We start from the raw sequence: 25,275 nt of genomic DNA on the forward strand, positions 1-25,275 counted from the left end.
AAAACCTCTATTTTTTTACGATTAATAGGAAAACGTACAGTGAAAGTCATATCGATAATAAGTTTAAACAAAATATGATGTTTGTTAAGCTAGGGGCTGTTCGCTGTGGTAATGTGTGAGACCATCCACCCGAAAACCCAACCACTCAACCGCACGCCCTCCAGGCCACCCTTTCTCCCTCCCTCACCGCCTGCTCACCCACCCATCAAGCCATCATCCTGCCCATCTGTCTCCCCTCTCACCAAATGACCCCCCCACTCACTCAACCACCACCACCCACTCACTCGCACCTTCGATTAGCACGAGTGGCTACGTACGCTGCGAAATAAGTTCAACATTCATACTCACCCACTCACCCACACACCCACTCGCCCAACCACTCATCCACACATGAACCCACTCACCCATCTACACACTCACCTACTCACCCACACACCTCCGATTAGCACAGTTGACTACGTACGGTGTGAAAGAAGTTCAACATACATACAACCACCGTCCACCCAGAATAAAACGGTGTCGTAGGAATAAAAAACAAAAACATATTGGGCAGATTAACAGAGGACGCATAAAGCCAGTAGTTAAATATTAGCTGGTAAAGGTGGAAGACGATTACAGATTGCGAAGCTTAAACAAACATGCCTTGCAAGAAAAAAATGGATAAAGACACAGATAGAAAAAAGTTAACATTTAAATCTGAATGTTTGTACAGTATGCGGTTCCACTATGGCAATGCACACAACCTGACTCTAGCGGGTCAATGAGCCTGTGGGACAAACCATCATCGCTGTGTCCAAAGCTGCTGCTACTGCTTGTTTTTTTGTACAATATGATTGCACTTGAGACCATTAAAAGCAATGTGTGTTGAACTTCTTCCACACCGTACGTAGCCAACCGTGCTAATCGGAAGTGCAGGGGAAGGACAACAAACTAAACACAAAAATAATTTTAGCTAACACAGTGCGTGACTGTAACCCCATGTCTACACAGGTGAGCCCAGCCGCCGTGTGGAACATTCCAGGGCGTGTCTCGAGGTATTTTTTCCTTACCTGAAGGTGAAGTCAAGTTCATTTCCTTGCTCGTCTCCTCTGTGTGAGCTGCTCACACAGCGTCTCCTGAACAGAACACACTTCGTCAATGGTAATCAACATCTCACGATATTATAAACATAAAGTATTTTTGTTGAAATATATTCTCTGAGGCACAGTGAGGAGCTATTTTGGTTGCATCCTCGGGTCATGGCGAGCACAGCTCCATCTGAGAACGTGGACCGTGAGTTGATCTGCTCCATCTGCCTGGACACGTTTGACTGCCCCTCCACGCTGAGCTGTGGCCACTCGTTCTGCCTCCAGTGCTTGGAGGACGCCTGGAAGGAGACAGACTCCTACTGCTGCCCGCAGTGCCGCAAGACCTTCCCTCGACGACCCCAGCTGACCAGGAACGTGACGATCGCCAACCTCATAGAGCAGCTGCGAGTGACTGAGGCCATGGCTGCTGCTGTTGCTGCTGGTGTTGTTTTCTGTGATCACTGCTCAGAAGGAAATACGCCTGCAGTGAAGACTTGCCTCAAGTGTGACACGTCCTTCTGCACAGAGCACCTCACGCCTCACCTGGAGAAGATGAAGTTTAATGATCACGTCCTGGTTTCACCAGATGTGAAACCTGAAGAACGCAAGTGCAAGAGGCACAAAGAGGAGCTCAAGTTCTACTGCAAGCAAGACGTGAGCCTCGTGTGCACAGTCTGTGCCATCACTGGAGAACACAGAGGACATGATGTCGACACGCTGGAGGACCAGCATCAGACACGGAAGGTAAAGCCCGAATGCCGATAGTGAGAACCACTGAGGTGCACAAAAATACATGCATTGAGATTATTCGGCTGCTATACATTTCCACATGATAAGCTGCTTTGTTGAGTTATCATTTGTGGCCAGGTCGCTTCTGAAAAATAAATTGATACCTCGGTGGGTTTTGCCTGATATGATGGGTTTGGCTTAGTTGTATTTTATTGGGTGATTTGTTTACCTTTCTTGTACTTTGCACTACTATCTGTTTTTTTGTATAGTTTGTTGTTTTAACGTTCTTACCCACCCCTACTGGACATTTGTGAAAAAGAGCTTTATAACTCATCGGATTCCTCCAGTATAAATACATATACTGATTTTGATACCTCTACATGAGCTGATAAAAACTGTCACCTGGGAATAATATAAACATCTCATACAACAAACATCAACGTGGGTTGATTCTCTGTCCACAGGCCCCTTGCCTTTTAGACTTTTTCTCATCAGTCCAGGCTGACTTCCTGACCACGCTTCTGGTGGGAAATTCAGAGTGGTCATTGTGGAGGGCTCCAGATGGAGTGGAGTCTCCTCTGATGACTTTGTCTCTTGCAGAGTGGAGTCAGTGAGGAGATGCGAGCGGTGGAGGAGGGGAGGCTGGAGGCGGAGGCGTCCGTGGGACGGATGGAGGCCGCTCGCAAGGACGTCCAGGTACCACGCGTGAGCTCTGTGACCCTTTGACTTCCACCCTGCGTGGAGTCTTTGACTCTCGCTGTGAAGACAACTCCATATATTCAAGTGAACTTTGCTGGGCTTGAGTCAGTGTGTAATAACTGTTAAAGATATTGCATTATTAAGGTTATGGGTGATTGAAATGTATTTTTTTTTAAATGCAACGTTTTAAGTAAAAAAGTTGATATCTCGTGAGACTGCACATAATTTAGCAGGATAACTCGAATTACTTGCCATGGGTGATATAAAATAACGCAGTAGGGAGCATCGATTGTATTGAATTAGAAACTAGAAATAAAACGAGTGAAGATGACGATAAAATACGACGGGAAACCTGGCTGTTAAATGCTACAATAAACACAAGAGAAGAAACTTCAAGAAAATACACGGAATTCAGAAAACACTTTTGCTCTCATGACATGCACCTACCTCTAAAGCAGACACAAGGTAGAGCCAATTAGTATTAAAAACGTTCTAAATTGAATATGCACGAATCATGATGTATTAGTGTTTAACTCTTTTCATGTAGTACATTTTAATGGTTCAGATAATTAAATAATTGAATCTACTTTTGATATGTCTTCAACGATATTACTATGAGCCAGTTTGCATTGTCGCATGCATGAGTTCGTTCGTTTTTCAATCCACTTGTCCTGGTGAGGGTCGCTGCGGCAGAATGTTGAGTAGCGCGGTCCAGACCTCCCTTTCCCTGGTGACAGACTCTAGCACTTCCTGGGGGAATTCCCAGGTGTTCCCAGGCCAGCCGAGTGACATAGTCCCGCCAGCGTGTCCTGGGTCAGCCCTGGGGTCTTTGCCCAGTGGAACGTTCCCATGACAGTTCCAGGAGCAGTATACCGGTGGGCATTTTTACCAGGTGCCCAAACCACCTTAACTGGCTCCTCTCGATCCGGAGGAGCAGCGGCCCCACTCTGAGGCTTTCCCGGATTACCGAGCTCCTCACCCAATCACGGAACGTGAGCCCGGCAACCCTGCAGAGAAACCACATTTCGGTCACTTGTACCCGGGATCTCATCCTTTCAGTCATTAGGAGGGAACGTATATCGACTTGTAAACCGAGAGCTTTGTTCTAGAACTCACCTACCGCTTCAATACCACGGAACGGTACAGTGCCTGCAACACTGCAAACTCCACACTGATCCGCCGGCAGATCTCCTGCTCCCGCTTACCATCACTTGGGAAAAAAACCCCGAGGTACTTGAACTCTTCCACTAAGGGCATATTTTCCCCCCTCACCGGGAGAGAACAATTCAACATCTCCTAGGAGTGAGCCATGACCTAAGATTTTGTGGCACTGATCCTCATCCCAGCTGCTTGACACTCGGCATCAAAAAGTTAAAGTGAAATCTGGACTGATGAGGAAAAGAGGACAACGTTGTCTGCAAAAAGCAGCGATGCCACCTCCATGCCCCCATACTGGATATTCTCCAGCAATGATGGATCTAATCCCCTCAGCTGTTTTCAGGGTTGCCTTCTGAGAGGAGGGCATGTCAACCGGGTTGAGGAGCTCCTCAAAGTGTTCCTTCCACCTCTCGACTATCTCCTTAGTTAAGTTAAATGTTACTGAGAACAGCCTGAGCTGGTAGTCTTTTCCATGGCCTCTCCAAGTGCCTCCCATGCCCGGGCTTTCGCTTCAGCGATTGCTATCACTGCCACCCTCTTGGCAAGCCGTTACCTCTCAATCGAGTCGGGAGACCTTTTTCTGAGCATAGCTAGGAAAAATCCTCCTTATTCAATTTGACAGCGTCCCTCACCACTGGTGTCCACCAGAGGGACCTAGGTTTGTCACTTTCACAGGCACTAGCTGCCTTCCAACAACAGCTTTTCGTCCACTCAGACTTAAAATCCATCACCTTCTTTGGATCTTTGGAATGCAGGAAATTTTTTCCCAGAGGTGGAAGTTGAAATATTACTGCACTGGGTCTTCCGCCAGACGTTCCCAGAAAAGACTATTAGTTTGGGCCTTACACGTCTTTAGTTGATTGAACTGAGTCGCAGACGCACTTCTTGGAGGCAACACATTTATTTGTACCAACACATTAACACAAGGGGTAACTGCCCCTTTACTAGATACCAACCTATGGTGGTGGACCAGGCTAAACTACACTAAACACACTGGGAGTTAGCTATAACCGACCCAACCCCGGCTTGTGTCCCGGTCCATGCTTTAGTGACTTCTTCTCGGACGTAGAACGTAGATCTTCAGATGACGGTAGCAATGCTGAACTTCGGTCCCTGTGGGGACCCCGGTTTATATGCTCCCGGGTGATGGCTGGCTCCACCCCTGGCCACGACCACCTTCGAGAAACCTCTTGGGGTTTCTCAATCCTTCCCGTAGGATCTTTCCCCCGACACGTGACCACCTCCTCGCCCCCACCCAGGGCCCTGTGTAGACTTTTCTCGTCACGTGTCCTTCGGAGTCAACCAGAGTGCCATGGCCCACAGTAACCTCGTTCCCGTGGCCTGCACTCTCACACCCTACCCTGTAGGGGTCAGCATTACACGCAGAGCGTGGTGCCACTCAGCGCTGTCACTCTAGGGCTGGTACTACACCCACATATATACGGGGTGTCCACGATGGCAATGCATCGCATGCCGTGCTTCACTAGAGCCGGCATTACCCAGTGACATCCATGATGTCGCTACATACGTGATGTCTGTGATGTGAGTATGCCATGCCTCTCTAGAGCCAGCACCACACAGTGACTTGCGCGATGTCACAACATCACCCCTCCCCTTCGTAGCATCCCGCCGTCCCGGCTGACAACTCCCCCGTTAAAACGAACCAAGTGAGTAAGGTGATAAAAAGTGAGTAAACGAGTATAGAAACGCTATGTGTGCCTCAACAATAACAATCACCAATTAAATACCCAAGCCCACCTATACAATATATACACTATTTTACAAATGTACATAACCAGTAGGGGAGAGAAGAAAAGAGGTAAAAAAACGCAAGCACAGAACAACAACACGAGAGAAAAACAGTAACACGCTATCTCTTGGAATCCCCTCCAACACCAACATCTCCCATCGTCAACATGTAAAAACACCCGTAAGCACAATAAAGGCTAGGTTCAGCCAATAGCCGATACGGCCTACTGAATGCGACAACCAAATGACGGTGTGGGAGTGTGTGTGCATGGGGATCACGAAAACCGAGTCTATGATCGAGTCCTTGTGGCCGGGCTCCAGGGGAGGTGGGCTTGCTCACCCTGGAGGTCCCGGGGGGAATATGCAAATGTCCCGTCGAACCCGGCTCCTCAAGGAGAGCAGTAGGCTGGGTTGTCGGGTTCTCCTCTCCTGAATCTAGTGGAGACGGAGCAGGTGGCTGCTCGGGGGACGTCAAGTGCGCGGCACCTGAGGACGGAATCAGATCAATCCGCTGAAGACCAACCTCAGCGGGCACACACCCCAGCTCGCCGGACACATCTGACACTCGGCCCCTGGGGTGTGGAGATGGTACAAACTCGCGCAGAGCAATGAATGGCTTAAGACAAGAGGGATGAACAAACCAACTCCGCCACCCCAAACTGATCTGGACACACTGTGGCCGAACGATCCGAATCACATCAATCGGCCCTCTCCAGGGTTTGAACAATTTGGGCGTCGTACCCACCAATACTTGTGGACAGTGCAACCAGGCCCTGTCCCCCATTACCCACTAATGTGTAGAAGCACGGACACCCCTCAGCTGCTCATTGGCCAATTGGCGAGAATTGGAATTTGCCCTTTAAGCTTCCCGTGCCTTGGAAAGCTTTTGAAGGGTGAATCGCACAGCGTCAGAAATTTTAGATTTAACCTTTTTGGGCGTGGCTTGTAACTGCACATAAATTGAGGGATCGTGTTCACTTCCATATATAACAAAACGGCGAGTAGCCGGTGGATGCATGAGGGGCCATCCCATATGCAGCTAGGACTCCGGGAATGTGCAAGTCCCAATCGAGTTGGGACTGACCTGATGGCTTAACATGGAGGTCAGAGTCCTGTGCAGCCGCTCAACCATGCCATCCGTCTGCGGGTGGTACGGTGACATGCGTACCTTTTTTATTCCCAACAATTGCAGACCTCACGTAACAATTTCGAAGAAAACATTTTGCCCTGATCAGTCAAAAGACGTTCGGGAGCACCCTTGTCCATTACATGACCATTCAGCAATGCCTCATTGATCGTGGCTGCCAACTGGTTGGGGAGCGGCCAGGCCACAGACCATCGTGAAAAATACTCGACTCCCACCAGCAAATACTTTTTCCCACGAGGGGTAGTAGGGAATGGACCAAGGATGTCCAGGGCAACTGTTCATTTACGCGGAAAACCTGGATCGATTGCAACGGTGAACACCAAGGTTTCGCTGGTGGCTTCCGTCGCGCACACTGCACACATTATTTGAGAAAATTAGCGACATCTTCAGCCATGCCAGGTCAGAAGAAGTCTAAATCGAGTGTGGCCAGCATCTGCTGCACACCCAGGTGCAAGAGGCGCTCGTGCACAACCCAAACAATCCTGCCTCGCAGGGCAGAGGGCACAACAATGTTATAACGGCACAACCCTCCGTCCCAATGCATGAGTAAGCTGCCTCTAAGAATGACAGAGGCGACACCCCATCGATCCACTCCCATATCAGTCTGTCTGACATAGCGTCATAATTTAAGCAGGGACGCACCCTTGGCCTGGAGGCGCCCCCATTCCTCGTGGTCCAACCCATTGACAGCATCACGTGCCCCCAGACCACCGGCCGCCTCAGATGTTACAGCCTCGGCCAACGCCACAAGGGGAGGGGGCGAGGGCACGTTGGCTGGTTTACAGCGCCCCGAGCCCGAAAAGCACGCGCACCCATCGCTCGTTGGCAATTGCAACAGGGTGTCAGCGTTCATGTGACGGGAGCCCTTGCGATAAGTAACTCTAAAGGAGTAGTCCTGGAGGACTCCCAACCAGCGTGAAAGTTGGCCCAATGGTTGATCAACACGCAGCACGTACTGTAGCACTGCTTGGTCAGACCACACCTAAAAGTGTCTACCGTACAAATAGGGGCAATACTGTTACATGTGACACAATACCAGTGTTCGGCCAGAGACAACACTCTGCTTCCATATGTGACAACACTCTGGATGCCATTGACAACCTGGGACAAAACAGTTCCAATTCCAGTATTACTAGCATCCGTATCAAGAATGAATGGCAAAGAGAAGTCGGGGTAGCACAGGGGAGGGGCAGTCACAAGCTATCCCGGATCACAATACATGCGGCCTCCTCCTCCTCCCCCCAATGGCAGTTATGACCTTTAGCTGCCAAGGCGTGGAGAGGTTAGCAATGGAAGTGAACCCGGTGACAAAATTACGTTAATAAGATGCAAATCCTATGAAACTGCGTACCTCCCCCACTAACGTGGGGGACGCCAAGTTCGAACACACGCGGTTTTGTCTGGGTCAGTCGCAATACTTGATTCGCTAACTACGTGGCCAAGATACTGAACCAATTCCTGGAGGAAGTGACATTTCTGCAGATAAAATTTTATGTTGGCCGTACACATTTTGAGAAAGACAGCACATAGTTGTTCTAGGTGTTCGTCGAACGTATGGCTAAAAACGATAACATTGTCGAGTCCCACTGGAGGCCAGCCAGAACAAGTTCCATTAATCGCTGGAACGTGGCCAGCGTGGAATGAAGACCCATCGGAAGCCAATTGAATTCGAACAAGCCTTGTGGTGTACAAAAGGCAGTCTTAGGTTTAGAGGCTTTGTCAAGCGGCAACTGCTAGAACCCGGATAGAAGTTCAAGAGTAGAAAAGAACCGCACTCCTGCCAAAGTGTCCAGCGAGTCATCCATCCGAGGTAGAGGGTACGCATCAGCGACAGAGACCTTATTGAGCTTGCAAAAGTCAACACGGAAATGTAAGTTACCATTGTGCTTTTTAACAAGTACAATTCGGGGGGAATTTTCACTGTCCTACGCGCAAGTGCTTGCACGGTAGCATTAGCCGTGCATAAGCCATTTGCGGCGAAGCATGGAGCTTCGACAGTGCATAGGAACCGACATTTATGAGGCAAATGATATTGTTAATAAATTCTGAAATTATGGTCGCTGATGCACCGGTATCAACGAGCATCCTAATTTCCACCCCTTCTATAAAACCCACAAAAGTGGACGAACCTGCGTCCACGGCCACCACTCGATGGGCCAGCTCCAACCACTGACCAGGTCGGAGCGGCCGGTCTTCATGATCATAAACAGAATCCCCCCACACCGACGCGCGACCGGAACGTGATCCGAATGTACTAGATGGGTGAGGTGGATTCAGGGGCCGAGTGTAGAATGTGTCACGACTCGCCTTCGGGTGCATTGAAGCGAAGGACGGTCGGGCGGATGAAGGTGATGGTCCAGGGAGGCCTCATTGTGGTACGCGGCAGCCCAATGAGACATACCTCAGCAGGCCGCAGCTGTAGCACATGACGTGACTGCCCCCCGGACGAGGCGATGTCTTTGGCCATCGCTGGTTGTCCGCTCATCGCACCATGCTGACCTCTCGCGTGCCTCCGCTCTTGGTCGATGTACAAGCTGGAATGGGCTCCACGTCTTCAGGTGCATCCAGCCCTTCACAGGGCGTGGTACATGCAGCCGCCAACCCCTTGTGTCGTTGCAAGAGCTGCTGAGCCTGAATGCATCTTGCAATCTTGATGGACGAAAGAGATCGTCGTCTATGGCTGGCAGAATGTTGTTGAAGTCCTTGGCCAAAGCCAGCAGTCTCTCGAGGACTAACGAGTCAATTTCATCATAGTCCATCTTCTGAAAGGCAGCCTTCACCAGCGCCAAAAGCGTGCTATGGAAGGTAAAGGGCATCTCGGTTTCCCCTTTCCTCCACGTAGCGAACTTGTGGCACACGTTCAGTGGCGGCTCATAAATTGCCGCCATTTGGTCGAAGGCCTGAGTCAGCGTGGCCCTCTCCAACGGCGGGATGATAAGGAAAGCCACCAGGGTGTCATTATCAAGGGCGCGGGCAGCGCTCTCAGCGCCTCCGCTTCCATCCACCCTTCCAAGTCGGCATTCATCAGGAACCACCGTTTGAAGGGCACCCAGTCGCCTCTGGCGGCTGAATAATTATTTCACGAAGGGAAGCCGTCGCCGGAAAGATGAAATGTCCACCGGCGATGTTGACGCCGCTTTGGATTTGGCGGACTCTGCGCCCTGCTCCTTCAAGAAGATAGCGGCCGCGAGCCTGGGCTGCGCCACAGAGGTACCCGCCTGGCGGGAAATGGTGGCGGAAACGTCGTCCCCGCGCAGCTCCACTGCTCCGTCTGCCACCGCCGGCTCTGCTGGGTGGGGCTCCGCAAGGATGGACGCTTGCGGCTTGGAGGAGCTCTGCGAGGCAATCGTGTGCCACCTGAAGCTCCATCCCCATCAGCAGTGAGCTGTTGCGTGCCCGGGTGGTGCTCTGCTAAGCCAGCATCGCCTCGCCTCCATCCTGCGGGGCTGTTTGTGGAATGAGATCTTCCTCCTCGTCATCTGACGTGCTGGTATGTAGTCTGCGGCGTGTAGACATGGTATATAGCTAAATAAAATAGCGTATTGGCCACTTCCGATACAAGTTGTAGTGGATTCAACTGAGTCGCAGATGTACTTCTTGGAAGCAACACATTTATTTGTACCAACACATTAACACAAGGGGTAACTGCCCCTTTACCAGATAACATCCTATGGTGGTGGACCACCAGGTTAAACTACACTAATCACATTATGTTTCTAAGGTTTTTTGGGTTTGCGTCTCCCATCTTCTTGCTGTATTTTCCTCCATGCAGTTTGCCGTTCTCTGTGTGCTCTGTGTGTGATGTTCCTCTGTGTGTTCCCTCGCTATGTGTTTTGAGCAATTTCCACCTGATGATGAGCGCTTGTGTTGCGTTCGAAACGTGTGCAATTTATTTAAATGTCATTTTATTTGTGATTTATTTAAAATCCGATTTTCTTTCTACATACATGACTTTAGCGAAAGAACCAGGGAGTATAGTAATTTCTGCAGTCACGAAAGCTTCAATTATAGATTTATCCACCTCTACGGGGAGGTTGTCCTTAAAATTCTGTCCAAAACATATTTCCCGTGTTGTCTTCTCTGTGTATGTACCTCTGCTTGTTGTAATTTTCTTAGTTTTCGTTTACCGTGGTTGGTGTCTCCGTTTTCGTTTTCCCATGTGCTTTCTCCGTTTTTGTTTCTAGATTATTTCCCACGATTTGTTGCCTGCATTGGTCCTTCTCTCCGCGCCTTCCCTTCCCCCACCTCTACAGCCTATATAAGTCCCTGTACGTTTTTCCTCCGGGCGTCTTTCTGTGTGTGCCTCTCCATGTGTGTATGTCTCTTGGTGTGGTGTTGCTCTGGTTGTCCCTCTGTGCTGCCCAACACATCCGTAATGTGAGGTTACACCTGGATGATAATGATAGGCTCTGCTGGCCTTAGCCCACAACCAATGGGGAGTCGAGCCCGGAGCGTGGCCCTGGAGCCGTACAGTATCTTCGGGAAAGTTCCAGGGGTGTTGCTGAGGATTGGCTGTGTGGTATCACGTGGGCTAGGGATTAAAAGGGGCGAAGGAAGACAGCACGTGGTCAGTGTGTGGAGGAACGAAGGGGGAAGCAACGCTGGTGCCATGGTCCGGAGCCTGCCACGTGGTGGGCCGTGGCAGTCTCTCTCTCTCTCATGCTGTCAGCCAACAGCGTGAAGGAGCAAGGGAACTGAAGGAACGAATGTCGTGGAAGCTGTGAACGAAACCGCATAAAGAATTCCCAAGTCACGACGTCGTCTGAATGGGGTTTATTACATTGGAGTCAGAAGTAAATTTTGAGACCACTTGGACCATCATCCACGATGTCTAAGCACCTAAAAAAGAAGAACCCACCGGACCCGCCGTCGGACGACGATGCCAATGAGGACGAGCTTCTGGGTGCGACGGAACCGCTGCCGCCGACTGCTGCTCTCCCCGATGCCGCGCCAAAACGACATGCCGGCGCGGAGGCGACTCCAGCTACGGACGAAGGGTGGCGACGAGTGGCGGAACAAATTGAGTCTCTCCGCGCGGCGATGCTGAATCTCGTCACGGTGGTCGCGTCGTCTGCCGCCCTGGGTCGGCCTCGTGAGACGCGTCAGAGTGCGGATGACCTTGGCCTCCAACGGGGGGCCATGACCGAGACGGCCGCCATTACACCTGCTGTGGGGGAGGAGGCCACCATCTTGGGTGCGGTCGCTGCCATGCTGCCTGCGGCCGCCATCTTGGCTGAGCTGCGTGCTGCGCGGGTGGCGGGAACGAGCGCGCCCATGGACAACGACCGCAGCCATCGCCTCCCTAATATTAAAAAATTTGTCGCCGGGGGCGACTGGAACGCTTTTACGTGGCGATTTGAATCCGCCTTTCGATCGGTGCGGTGGACGGAGTCCGAGGCACTGGAGGCTCTACCTACGCTGCTGGATGACGTGTCCCTGGCCGTTTTCTGCTCCATCCCGGCGAGTAGAAAGAAGACGCTGAGGGACGCCTTCGCTGAAATGGCGGAGTTTTACGAGCCGCCATCGGCTGCCCACAGGAAATTCATGCAGCGACGTTGGGGGCCTGAAGAAACGCCTCTGGCATACCGTGGTGCGCTATTAGCGCTTGCTATGGTCGCCTACCCCGAGTCCTCCGCCGACCTTCTGGACCCTCTCATTCTTACAAGAATGATCGAGTTGTCACAAGAGTTGGGCATCTCACTGCCGGTGTGTGGCCATAAGCCGTTAATGTCTCGCTGGGCGGCGCGATGTTTGGACGCCAAATTCAATTTGCGCGTTGGGACCAAATGGCAACATGGACGGGGGACCCCAAAAAGGATGGTGAACCTCTGGGATGGGCCCCGCGTCGCGTCGTGCATATTCCGGACGAGTCCAGTGACGACGACTTGGTGGCTGCTGCTCCTCGCTGGACCCTGCAACGCCTGCAGGACACAGTGCGACGGGGCCGGACAGTCCCGAGTGGGGGCCGAGGCGACCGACCGTTGGGCGGCCGCCACACGGAAGCTGGTTCCGACCTCCACAGCTTCCGTCGGCCCTTCCTCCATCTTCTCCACCGAACGCGGATCGACATCCTTCTCGGGCAAGTCAGCACGCATCGGGCACCCGGCAGGTCCCAACACCTCAGGCATCCGCTCACACCCCCGTAGGCTTATTGGATGTTAATTTTCGGCATGCTGATTCGGTACCACACACTATTACTCAGTGGAAGAAATTGGCTCGGAGGGTGGTTGCAGCCACGTCGGGGTCTTCTACGGTGCCGGGCACTATTCAAGGGGTAGACGTGCGTGTTTTCGTAGACACCGGTGCGTCGGCAACCATAATTTCGGATGTAATTTTTCACCTATTATCCATCCCTGCGTCGCGGGTCCAGCCGGCTATCGATGCATGCATTGCCACTAATGGGGGTGGCATGAGTATCATAGGACAGGTAGATGTCCACATTGCCATAGGGAATGTTGCCGCGTAGGGATCGGTTCTCATCTCCCGATCGTTGGCAGTTCCATGTCTGTTGGGCACCGATTTTCTTCGTCAGCTGCCTGTTAAAATCCTTGTGGATCAGGGCTGTTTAGAAAGGCCAGGGGGCTGTAGGATGTCTTTCCTGCCGTCCTTGTGGGGCCGCCAACCTCCGGGAAACGCCATTCATGCACTAGCCGATGTCACTGTGGAGATAGTTCCTGGTCCACAGATGCTCATCCCATTGCATTATCGAAAGCGGTTGGAGGTCGCGGATAGGGTGGTGGGTGTTGCTGTCCCTGTCAAACTCCTTGGCTAAAGCTTTCTCTCTTGTCGTGGCTCAAACTATCATTCGGGCTGTACAAGCCCCGTTCTTACAAGTGTTGAATGGGGGCCCGGAACGAGTAGTCATTCTGGCGGGTGCGGTATTGGCCCATGCCGGGGGCTAATTTTTTCTCTACCCTCGACCTCTCATCGGGTTTTTGGCAACTTTTTTCGGAACTCAGATTGGTTTCGATGTAAGAGATTGTTGTCGGACAGGAAACTGCTAATTTGGTAGTTCAATCATTTTTCAAAAAATTTCATCAACGGGGACAAAATTTAGATAGGTCGGTAGTTATTTGGATCATCTTTAGGGCCCCCTTTGTGAAGTGGACAAACATAGGAATGTTTCCATTCTAGAGGTACTGATGCATCTTTGATGGACAGGTTGAAAATATGGGCTATAGGTTTGTAAATTAGGTGACCAACAGTTAGCAAAGCAAAGACAGGAATGCTATCCGCTCCGGTAGAAGAGGACCCTTTGAGGTAGGAAAGTTGTTTCAGAACATTACTTTCGTGGATAGGCTGGAAACTAAATTCGTTGAATGTTTGGACAGGCGTGTAGGAAATTGCATGAGCAGGGGTTACTTCCAATACATTATTAAAAATGTCACCAGCTTCAGAAAAATGAAGGTTAAAATTGTCGAGTACTTTTTGGGGCTCTGAAAAATAGTCCCCTTTTCGGTTAAGCGCAAGGGGAAGATAATCTGTGTTAGATGCCCTTTCGATACATTTGACTGTTTTGCAGAAGATTCTTGCGTTGCCATGCGATTCCAGGAGAGTGGAGGAAAAGTATGAATTTTTTGCATGCCGTATTTTTTTGACACATCTATTCCTTAAAATCCTGTTTCTAGCCAGTCTTTGACCAAATTACTTTTCTGAGCACATGCCCAAGCCTTGTCCCTAGTTTTCATGAGCTTTGTAATCAAAGGATCAAACCATGGTGGGCAGTTGCCTTTAATTTTCAATCTCACCAACGGAGCATGTTTATTAAGATTTTGGAGAAACGTATACCTGAAGGTTTCCCAAGCCATAGTCAGGTTGGGGATATCACAGACCTTATCAATATCCGAGTGAAGCACATCATTAGTAAATGCCTGTATGCTGAAGTGTCTCATGGAGTGCTTTTCAAACAATTTTGAGGATGCTTTGGGTTTGGCTGACGATCCCACCCCAAATATGATGGAGTGATCACGAAGGTTATTACCCAGAACACCAGTAAGTGGGAAATTGTGAGGGGCATTAGTCAATAGGACGTCAAGCAGAGATGACTGTCCCGGATTTTTTAGGTTGGTTCTTGTGGGGATATTTATTAATCGAAATAGCGCTGACACTCTTTATCTTGGCTGTGCTAGTCAGGCTCTCTCCACAGCTCCGTGTTCTCTCCCTTGGCTGCACCTGTCAGCTTCACGCGGGCACCCTGGGGTGCCTCTCCCGCCCTTCCTCCAGGAGGGCTCAATGTAGAATAAAACTTTCAGCGATACTCTGTCGGTCAGTGCGAAACTCAGCACTTAACAATATATCGCCCCTCTCCTCTGCGAGACAAGACACCCATGGTTGATTCCGAGGCCATACCCTGGAGTCTGCCACTCGCAGTACTTATTTGCGTGTTATGTGTTCTTGCTTATATCTGAAATTCTCCCACCTCTGCGCGACTTCTCACAAAGGACCGGAATTCTTTTAGATTTCGCTCTCAGCCAGTGGGAACAGCTGCTTAGTTACCCCTCAAAGTGTTTGACTAGTTTTACAACTTTCCGGGGGGGGGGAGCGGGGGGGGGTTCCTTGTACCTTTTTGTCCGGCTGTCTTTATTAACGCCATGTTTACATTCCCGTCCTGGGCTGCGATTTCCCCCCTCTTCCCTCACGGTTAGAGGTGTGACATCTTTTTTTTCGCCTCAGACTTGCAGTCTCTCACAAAGAGGGGCGCTGTGGCCTTTGAAGTCTGACCTCTTGTGCACGGGTTGGAAGTAAAAAAATAAATAATTTTACACCTCTTATAGCTTGGTACCGTACCACTTTCCACAGTTTTGACTCTGCAAGCGACTCAAAGTACGTTTTGAGCAGTGTTTACCGCCCTCACGTCGCGGTGTGGAATCCTTGCGTGATATTTGATATATTAAGGGGAGGCACCCCCCTGCATACATACTTTACTGCTACCATGTGCTTTGTTAGCTGCTGGAAAATAAAGGCGGTTGATGAGGCTCTGAGCCTATGGAATACATATTATCTTAGTCGTGTGTGATTGACCTATTTCGCATTGTATCTCTTCTTAATGACCCTAGGTCTAATACTTACACAATTATTATTTGGTTAATGCTTAACCAAGATTTGTGGCATACCATAGTTGTTACCAAAGGTATTTCGAGGGTTTTATTAACCTCCGTTCCCCATCTGTATCGCCAGGGATCCGTGCTTCTTATTCTCGAGTTATATTTTGATATCCTGAGGTTGAAGATATAGCTAAGCTTCGAACTTTTACTGTTGTATTTTTAAAACCACGGCCAGTTCGCAATGCCCAACCGCCCCTGGCTGGCTCTTGCTGTCTGGGCCTTTCCCTAATTACATTAATGACTTCCTCCAGCTGTCGCTTGTGTGGCGAGGCAAGAGGAGTGACGGGTGAGACCCCGCTCCGCACCCCCGTGCTACATCCTGATTAAACTTAAAAAAATATTCAGAATCACTCTTAATATATATCTTTTTTAAAGGCATATATACAACATCCTGCCTTTACTGCCATGCGTGGTGACAGGGCCCTTGTTACACAAAAAATCCCATTTAGCCAGTTACCCAGTTATTTTGCAAGGGAAATCCTTAATGTATCAGCATAGAACAAAAACAACTTGAAGTTGATATTTGGGGAGGGACGGGCAACATCAGAAAAGAATGCTTCAGAGCTACAGGAATAAAAAATATCATAAAGAACAAAATTTTACAATATTAACAAAATAAACACGGGCGTATTGCACCGATAAAGGGTAATTAATGGTTAGATGTGTGCGAGGTGAAGTGAACATGATCGTATGTATGCCAATTGTGCTAATCGGAGGTGCGGTGGAAAGACAACAAACTGAACACAAAAAGCAGTTCTACAGAAATAAGTTTTCAATCGAGATGATGTAAAAGTGCACAGCTCAAGTGGCTTCCTAATATTGGAAGGAATAGCGTTCCAGATGGCCACAGAAGTGCACCTGAAAGTGTGCGATGCCGTGGCCATCTTTATTCGATCGAATGAATAAAAAACCCATCATGGAAATGTAAAAAGTAACATCAAAAAGGTTGGGTCCAGGTGTAAAGACTGTGTCAGTAAGTCTCGAAGGTGAAGACAGGGTGTCAGCGAGGCTGGATGCAAAGACAAGGTGCCAGCAAGTCTGGAGGTTCTTGGTTGGGAAATTCTCCAGTGTCCAAAAGAGACAGCTGGGGAAATTCCCCTGGAGAATCCACGAGGATAAAAGTAGGGCAAGAAGGGATGTTCAGGGTCTGTGGAGAGGGACTCGGGCCATCATCGCTGTCTTCACGTCGTCGCTGTCTTCACGTCATCACTGTCTTCAAGTCATCGCTGTCTGCTCGGTCATACGATTTCTACGTCGCCATTATCTCATGACGACGTGGTCCTAAGCTACGCTACGTGCAAAAAAATAAACCTCTAACGTTCGAGTCCAGAGTCATTATACAGGTGTAATGCGGGCGTAAGCGACCTTCCGGAGGTGACGTCACGGGGGGTGGAGTCATGTGACGTGGGGGGAAGGTTCGGGGCTTTAAGCGGGTAAACCGGAAGGGGAAGGCAGTCGGGGTGTGAGCGGAAAAGAGTGAGGCCACGCGGGCAAGTGTGGAGAGGGGGGGGCGCCGACGGCCATCGGGAGCCAACCCCGAAGATAAGAGGAAGCTGCGGAGTGGTGTGCAGCTGGGGAGGAGACAGCCAGGAGGGCTGCGTGTTAGAGGCAGCGGTGTGGCTGCCAGGAGGAGCTGCGGAGAGAGAGAGAGAGAGCAAGAAGCTGTGAGAGCTGCGGAGGGAAAAGAGCAGCAGAGAGTACAGCCAAGGGGGGCTGAGTGAGAGAAACAGCAGCGGAGCTGCTGTTGTGGATCGGGCCGACATTGGAGTAAAGACAGCCGTGTGGGTGTACAGCACGAACCGAATAATAAAGGACACTGAGACAGACATCGTGGTCCAGTCGTTTATTACACTGGTGTCAGAAGTGAAACGGCTTGTCAAGACGGCTCGGAAGAAAGAATATTCCTGTGCCATCATCTGCTACATCATCCGACTTACGATTGAGACAGATGGCGCAGCTGGAGACCTGGAAAATCGTGCTGGCGAAACCGTGTGAGCTCACCACGCCGACGACGGCAGTGGGGAGAGCCGATGGTGGTCTGCAGGCCGACGCCTTGCCTGCGCTGCCAGCGCCATCTGCCACGCGGCACGAAGACGCCATCTTGGGCGTGGCAGGGGAGAAACGGCGGGAAGCCGCCATCTTGTCTTCACCGCGGCGGGGAGACGCCGCCATCTTCAACATCGCGGCGGAGAGGCAGCCTTGCGCTGCCATCTGGAGGTGCCGCGGGGAGAGCAGCCTGCTGTGAGCTGCTATTTTGCGAGGGGGAGCTGCGAGGAGAGGACGACGACGCTACAGCTGCTGGGGTGGGAGCTTTCCCGTCCTGGCTCGGGTGCGTGACAACGGAGCAGTCAAGTCGCCGAACGAGTTCTGCGAGACGACTCAAGTTGCCGCCCTGCCGTCCTCTTCTTGCTGCAGCCCCGGGAGGGTCGTAACGATACGCAACCGGCCTTTACACACACCTCACCCATCTTTCGAGGGCCGGGTGGGGGCGATTTTGTTTTCTCTCATGACTCGATTGTGCGGAGCGCGGTTCGGACTGTGGGTATGTGTGTGTAATAACGATGAACGCGCTATCTGCTTGTTGCTCGGTGTCAATTAAAGTGTGTACGTGTGTTGAGAATGGACGGAGAGTATGCTGTGCTTGCTGAGTGTTAAATTGTGTGTGTGCGCTGCAGTGTGGAGTTGTTATATTGATGGCGAAGTTAATTATTAACTCGGGAGCGTCGGGTATCTTGCGCTGTATCATCTCGTGGGTTACCTTGTGCGATGGGCTTAATTGGAAAAAATATATTTTTTTTTTGGTGTATTGTGCTGCGAGGTGCTATGTGCGATGTGGTTGTTGCAAGAGAGAGAATATTTGTGTTGTTGCTGCAATGTTACGACTGGATTAATGGTGTGTTGGTTACCTGCAGATCGGCTTGCTATTGTGCTTAAATGTGCGCGTGTGATCGCGATATGCTGACTGTATGTGCTGTTACACCGTTCTGTACGGTTATGGGGTGCGATGCATTGATTGACTATTGGGGTTGGGATGTTATTAATTGTGCGTACCTGTTTGGAAATTGGTAACAAATTCGAGGGGGACCCTATTATTTGGTCGTATGGATGTTATGTACACGCGATTTTGTGTATATTATGGGTAACGGCGCTTTGTGAGAGAAAGAGCGCGCTTTGGGGGTGCGTGATGACGCCGTTGTGGGTGTCTCAAAGGTTAATGCTAAGGGGACCGTAAATTGGCGCCAAGTTGCGGCGCGTATTCGGTTGGTCGCATGCAGCCACGAGTTGCTTTGCGAGTTGGGTTGTGTAACCAATGTGGTTGGTAAAATATTGGTTAAAAATTCCCCGATATGACTGCTGCGCGCAGCAGGCTGGGGCTGTGCGTCTATCGTTGTTGGGATTGTTACAATAAGACGGGGGAAGCAATTTGTGACCCCCAGCAAAGGGAAGCTGGGGTGCACGAATGGAGAAAACTGGCCACGTGTTCGCACGTTGGGCCGCCATTTTGCGCACACGCGGGGTATGGCGACGATGCGCTTTGCGGAAAGGGCCGCCATTTTGAGTGCGCGCGAGATATTGCGCGAACGCGCTGGGCGAAGGGGGCCGCCATTTTGAGCGCGCGGGAAAAACCTCGGTGGGGCAAATATTCCATCTGTTATGCCTGCCATTGTTGATTGGGTGATGCACGAGTGGTGGTCACGTCGGCCTATGGCTGATGGCTGACCTGACAGCCGGGAGGCGAAACCTCCGTGGTATGTCTTAAACTAATGGGCCGTGTGCTCATATGGCTCGGGGAGTCATGGTTCAGTTGTGCGGTGGCAGACTGAACCTGGTGTGCCGGGGGCTCACGGGATTTGGGTTAGGGCGTTATTGTCTCTATAAGAGAACATTACCCCATGGGGGGGGTCGTTGATATCTGGCCTTGCCGAGGGATTGATCTTCCCTTGGCTATAAAGCGTCAGACTATAAGAGGCTGGTGTGTGTCCATCGCTGATGGGATAGTAAGGGAGGAGCATGGCCGAGTGCTGCTCATCCCCGAAATGGCACTAGCCGAGAGTATGGTAAATGGATGTTGCTGTGGGTTGACGACCACGGTGAGGGTTACGGCGAGTTTAACGTTACCGCTGGGGAGCGTGGCTCTCCACGCGAGGGTGTGCGATTAGGGGTTGTTGGTTTGTTGAGAGTGACTGTGGGTACATGCTGTGTACGTCTGGGGTCTGTGCTGGTCCTCAAGGGAGGACTGCTGGTGGGTAAGAGCAGAAATTTTTTTGTTGTTGTTGTTTCACGTGTAAATAATATTGTTGTTAAAATGTAAATACTGGGGCGTCCATCGCGGTTATTTGGGTAATTATTGGGGTTTTCTTAAGCGGCCCGGAATTACATCATCTCCACTATCCTGGGGCCGGGTGGCTGTCGTGTACGACATGCGGATGTACGTTCGTTGATGTTAATTGCGTTGTTGTTGTTTTTGTTGTTACATTATATGCTTAGTGTCCTTTAGGGGGGGAAGCTCGGTTCGCCGCATTACGATTTGCTATTAGTCAGCCGAGGTCGGCTGGGATTTTTCTACGGGGGAGGGTGGTGTAATGCGGGCGTAAGCGACCTTCCGGAGGTGACGTCACGGGGGGTGGAGTCATGTGACGTGGGGGGAAGGTTCGGGGCTTTAAGCGGGTAAACCGGAAGGGGAAGGCAGTCGGGGTGTGAGCGGAAAAGAGTGAGGCCACGCGGGCAAGTGTGGAGAGGGGGGGGCGCCGACGGCCATCGGGAGCCAACCCCGAAGATAAGAGGAAGCTGCGGAGTAGTGTGCAGCTGGGGAGGAGACAGCCAGGAGGGCTGCGTGTTAGAGGCAGCGGTGTGGCTGCCAGGAGGAGCTGCGGAGAGAGAGAGAGAGAGCAAGAAGCTGTGAGAGCTGCGGAGGGAAAAGAGCAGCAGAGAGTACAGCCAAGGGGGGCTGAGTGAGAGAAACAGCAGCGGAGCTGCTGTTGTGGATCGGGCCGACATTGGAGTAAAGACAGCCGTGTGGGTGTACAGCACGAACCGAATAATAAAGGACACTGAGACAGACATCGTGGTCCAGTCGTTTATTACACAGGTACAGCAGCTGAAGTGTGAAATCTGAGCGAGGAGTGCATTGAAACGGTGGAGGGAGGGGAGAGAGCCCAGCCTATACTGAGAGGCATGAACATTCCAGTAACAAGAGATAGTTTTAATAACAGGTGATTTTAGTAAGTTATTAGTCGTTATTTTTCTCCACATTTGTGCATAAAATATATCAGTTGTATAGAACGATTTTTTTTGTATGTTTTGGGTCAGTACATTTGTTTTAGCAATGTATCTTGGGTCATATAATGGTACCGTATAGAAAATTATGTTTCGATTAACAATTTTATCGTTTCACTTTATGTTGTATTTATTTCCGCAGAGGAATCCAATTTTACTTTTTATCTTACTAACCATGTAATGGACGTAAAATATCTACATATTTAAAAGTTTTGGACCCGGTCAATGAGATGTGAGTGCAGAGACATAATATGGAGGCAGGGAAAACTAGGTTTGGAGTAGCCAGAAAACAATGTGACTGGTATTAATAGCATTGAATATGAATTGATAGCATCCATCGCACACCCTTGCAGGATTGCATGGTCCAGGCCAAGGCTCGCATCTCAGGCGAGTTCACCCGGATGAGGGCGACGCTGGATGAGGACGAGAGGGCAACTCTGGATCGCGTGGACGTGAAGGGGCGTGAGTTGCTATCTCAGATCGAGGAGAACATCGCTCATTACGAGCGCGAGATCAGCAACCTCCAGGCAGCAGCCACGCGCCTGCGCGCTCTGCAGGAGGAGAGGGACTCGCTCACGTTCCTGCAGGTAGGGCGCTCGTGGGGCCAGGGGAGTACTCTACTTACGAACACAACTCGTTCCCAGGCCTGTTCGTAAGTCGACCCGTTCATAAGTCGGAACACAACAATGCACTCAATTTAAATGCCCATACAGTCGGTGTCACGGAATGTGTTATGGTTCATCAAAAATTGGAAGCATTGTTAAACTCATGAATAAGAATAAATACTTAGCATTCAGTTACACTGTAAAATAATTGTATAGTAAAAAAAAATACCATAACATAAATAGAAAGAAAGAAAAAAATCACTAACCTTGAGTCCTAAATCTGTCTTGCTTGTTGAAAGAGGCCCAATCAATCACTACAATTGAACACACACACGGGGCAAAGACCAAGATCCCACGTATAGCCTGAACAGACTGTTGGGGCAAGTGCTGTTAACGAGTACCTATGAAGGCCGGACCAGCACATGATGGGGTGAGTGGCCAACACCACGCCCGGCCGCCTTTGTTTCCACAGTAGATATTTACACACCAAACGAGGTAATACGTTGAAGCTAAGTCGACCTAGGGGAGGCCCACGACGAATTTAGATAATCGTCACTGGTTTGGTCGTGAGCGAGAATCTAACTCGGGTCGCCATTGCACTACCACTCCCTACACATGAACTTATACATGCACGCACATACACTGACTGCCAGCACGAGGCTGACTCATTACACCTTGCGGAGGATCGCTCCGATTAACAAAATTGTTACGTGATTAAGTTCGCGTTTTCCGTCGATGTAAAAAAATATGTAATTCATGGAAGCTAGTTTGTAAGTATGGTGTTCGTAAGTCGAGAACTGCCTGTACATTTATGCAGATGGCACATGCGAGGCATCGCACAGAACAGAATAACGCACCTTGCATTGTCAATACAATCTATGGCCCATGTGTCCTGAAATTAAAGGTAGAAACAAGTCCACCAACGTGTATTTGTATATTCTAGTAATAATATGAATTACCACTAAATTTCCAAATAATAAATAAACGATTAACGCACAAATCCTTCGAGTTAATAATCGGTTGGTAATTTATATAGACGTTGGCACTACAACATCTAACAACATTTAAGCTACTTACTGCTAGATTTTGTTAATTCTAGTAGTCAAATGTCGACCAACCAAAAGTAATGCTAAAAACACAAGTTTTTTTTAACATTAGGAAAGAAAACCTAAGAGTATTAGGAAAGCCACAGGAATTAGTTTTTTGATCAGTCTTGAAAAGTTTTTACCAACACTGTGATTGTCTGCTTCAACAAGTGGTCACCCTGAATAGAGTTTTTTTTTGTTAGATCGTGTAAATATGAATGTGTCATTGAACCCGCCACCACCCGACACAGCCTATTAGGTTTGTCACGTAGTGATAGCATGCCAATTAGTTACTAGTTCAGCACGCCGGTGTGTTAGAGAGTAAACCCATAATATTTACAATTGGAGTACGACGTAATCACAACCAGCCTCATCAGGTGACAGTCAGAATTGTCGAGAAATTCTCCTGTTTTGGTCTTAGAGAAATAAATGTGATCTCATCACTGAGAGCCAATCAGGTGCGAAGCCCAGAGTGGGACAGGTGGATTAATATATGCATATAAATGACAATATTATTTGTTGGGTTATTCACAGTTAATCAAGATACATAATGTACGTGCGTTATGTATGTACATTACCGACTTTTGAGCCAAAATATCGTATCAAAGGTGGGCTTCTCTGCCATTTTTGGGCCCAAAAATCGTATAAAAAATTCTAAACTACTGACAAAGGTAACGCGATGCTCTGAGTGTAATTCGCAGTGGATAATTATTTCCAATGTTGGTTCACAATCACTGCCACTCGATGTCGAGTGCCACGTACGCCTATTGCCCGTGGCAACAGTTTGAGAGGCCACACCTTGCTGATAAGAACCATCGAGTCCAAACGAGTCCACGGCTTTGTCTTGATTACAACCAACAACACTGGGGTAGGCGAATGGTTGAGTGCAGCCTCATCGCGTCTACCAATCACCGTGTGGTTAATGTGGCTCGAGGTGAACTGACTCGTGCCCCCTGTGTCTGACTCCTGCAGGTTCACCTGAAGGAGACAGATTGGTATGGACTCGTGAATTTGCACAGATTCACACACTGGGTGATGCTGTGTTTGAGACGTGTGCTGCGTGATTATACTGTGTGTAATGATGCTGCGTGTGATGATGATGCTATGTGTAATGATGCTGTGTGTGATGCTGCTTTGTGTGATGATGCTCTGTACCACGATGAAGTATGATGATTCTGTGTGTGATAATGCTGTGTACCACGTTGATGTGTGATGATGTTGTGTGATGATGCTGTGTGTAATGATGCTGTGTAAGACACGGGCTGTCTGAGTCACTACTGGTTCTGGTGTCATAGGAGAGACGCTCAGAAGGAAGCTCCACACTCATCTCCCAGCAAAGAAGATATTGCCACGATCAGCGCACAGCAGGGAGCTCTGATCAAACTGATGTTGTTCATGTGTGAGTAACACGGACTCTTGGCACGTATGCATGCATGTTATTGCGTATGTAATCGCGTCTGTGTGTATGTATCAATGAAATGGGGTGTGTGGAAAATGGTAGTCTAGCAGTTGGCATGCTGCACTACAAATCCAGTCACCGGAATTCGATTTCTGCTCACGGCCAACACCAGTAACGATGATATGAACAGGTCCTGGGCCCCCCTAGATAGACTCAGCCGTAAATACACGGTTCGATATGTGCGGTGCGAAAGCGGTTCAACATAAATACAAGTATCTTGTGCAGTATGTAAACATAGACACGAGGGAGGCAAAAGCGGCCGGGTGTGGTGCTGGTCACCAACCCACTCGTGTGCCGTGCCAGTCTTCATAGGTGCTCGCTAACAACACTTGCCCCACAGTCTGTTAAGGATATACAGAGGTATATTTGCCTTTGTAATAGTGTCTGTATGCATGTGTAATGTAGCTTTCAGAGACACCGTCTTGTTCTTTGATATATATTTATTATGAATAAAGTCCTCTGACAACTTAATGAGTAACCGCGAGCGACTATTAACACTTGGATCATTCAGACGACTCTATTCCGAGATAACGTAACTCCAGCCCTTCAAGAATACACAGCGCCTACTCCAGGATGATGAGGACGGCCCGTTCCTAGGTGATGATGGCGACGACGATTCCCCACAACAACAGCCACAAGGTCCAGTTCGCGCCAGCCCTTATCCCTCTCCCAGCCTAGTCACGCCCCTATTCCTGAACTCTCGCTCACCACACCTGGCCCTGTCAATCTCTGCCCTTATTACAATTTACGATCGTTGGGTCACCGTGCTTCCCCTCACGCGACCCTGTCAACGCTTGTCCCATCAATCATCATTTGCAACCACTTAGGTCCCACATTACCCTAACATGACCCTGTCTGTTCCCATTATGTTAATTAGTAACTATGATCCCGGGGAGCCATACTGTCCCTACATCACCCGGTACTTTCCTTACATCACCCCCCTCCCCTCTCTTAAAAATATAGCCATATAACCTATAACAGGTCAAACCCATACACTTAACACAATGCAACACATAACCAATGTTTTAGGACCAAAGAGCTGGAAAAGGAGACATCTTATTCCTCAGCAGAACAATGCGGACAACCATAACAACAAGAACAATGCCAAAATCCGGAACAATGCATGCAACGCAACCTGCGCGATCGTCATGACAAGCAACGGACATTTTGAACATGCCATTGCCCATCAACACACA

General features: G+C 49.6%; 1 protein-coding gene across 2 annotated transcripts in view; it reads left to right on the forward strand.

The window, feature by feature from the left end:
• Nucleotides 1-1,025: 1,025 nt before the first annotated feature.
• The window catches only part of LOC144733048 (E3 ubiquitin-protein ligase TRIM11-like), a 38,586-nt gene continuing 14,336 nt past the window's right edge, over nt 1,026-25,275 (forward strand). Inside the window, exons 1-6 of one of the 2 annotated variants that reach the window (XM_078614784.1) lie at nt 1,026-1,140; nt 1,353-1,811; nt 2,397-2,492; nt 21,284-21,517; nt 23,593-23,615; nt 23,916-24,019. In XM_078614784.1, the coding sequence (XP_078470910.1) occupies nt 1,138-1,140; nt 1,353-1,811; nt 2,397-2,492; nt 21,284-21,517; nt 23,593-23,615; nt 23,916-24,019 (919 nt within the window). In that variant the 5' untranslated portion in view covers nt 1,026-1,137. Of the gene's footprint in view, nt 1,812-2,396; nt 2,493-21,283; nt 21,518-23,592; nt 23,616-23,915; nt 24,020-25,275 lie in introns of both variants that reach the window. The other variant, XM_078614782.1, reaches the window with a different exon arrangement.

This window comes from Lampetra planeri, chromosome 45 (genome assembly GCF_965212315.1).
Source record: "Lampetra planeri chromosome 45, kcLamPlan1.2.h2, whole genome shotgun sequence".
NCBI lineage: Eukaryota > Metazoa > Chordata > Hyperoartia > Petromyzontiformes > Petromyzontidae > Lampetra > Lampetra planeri.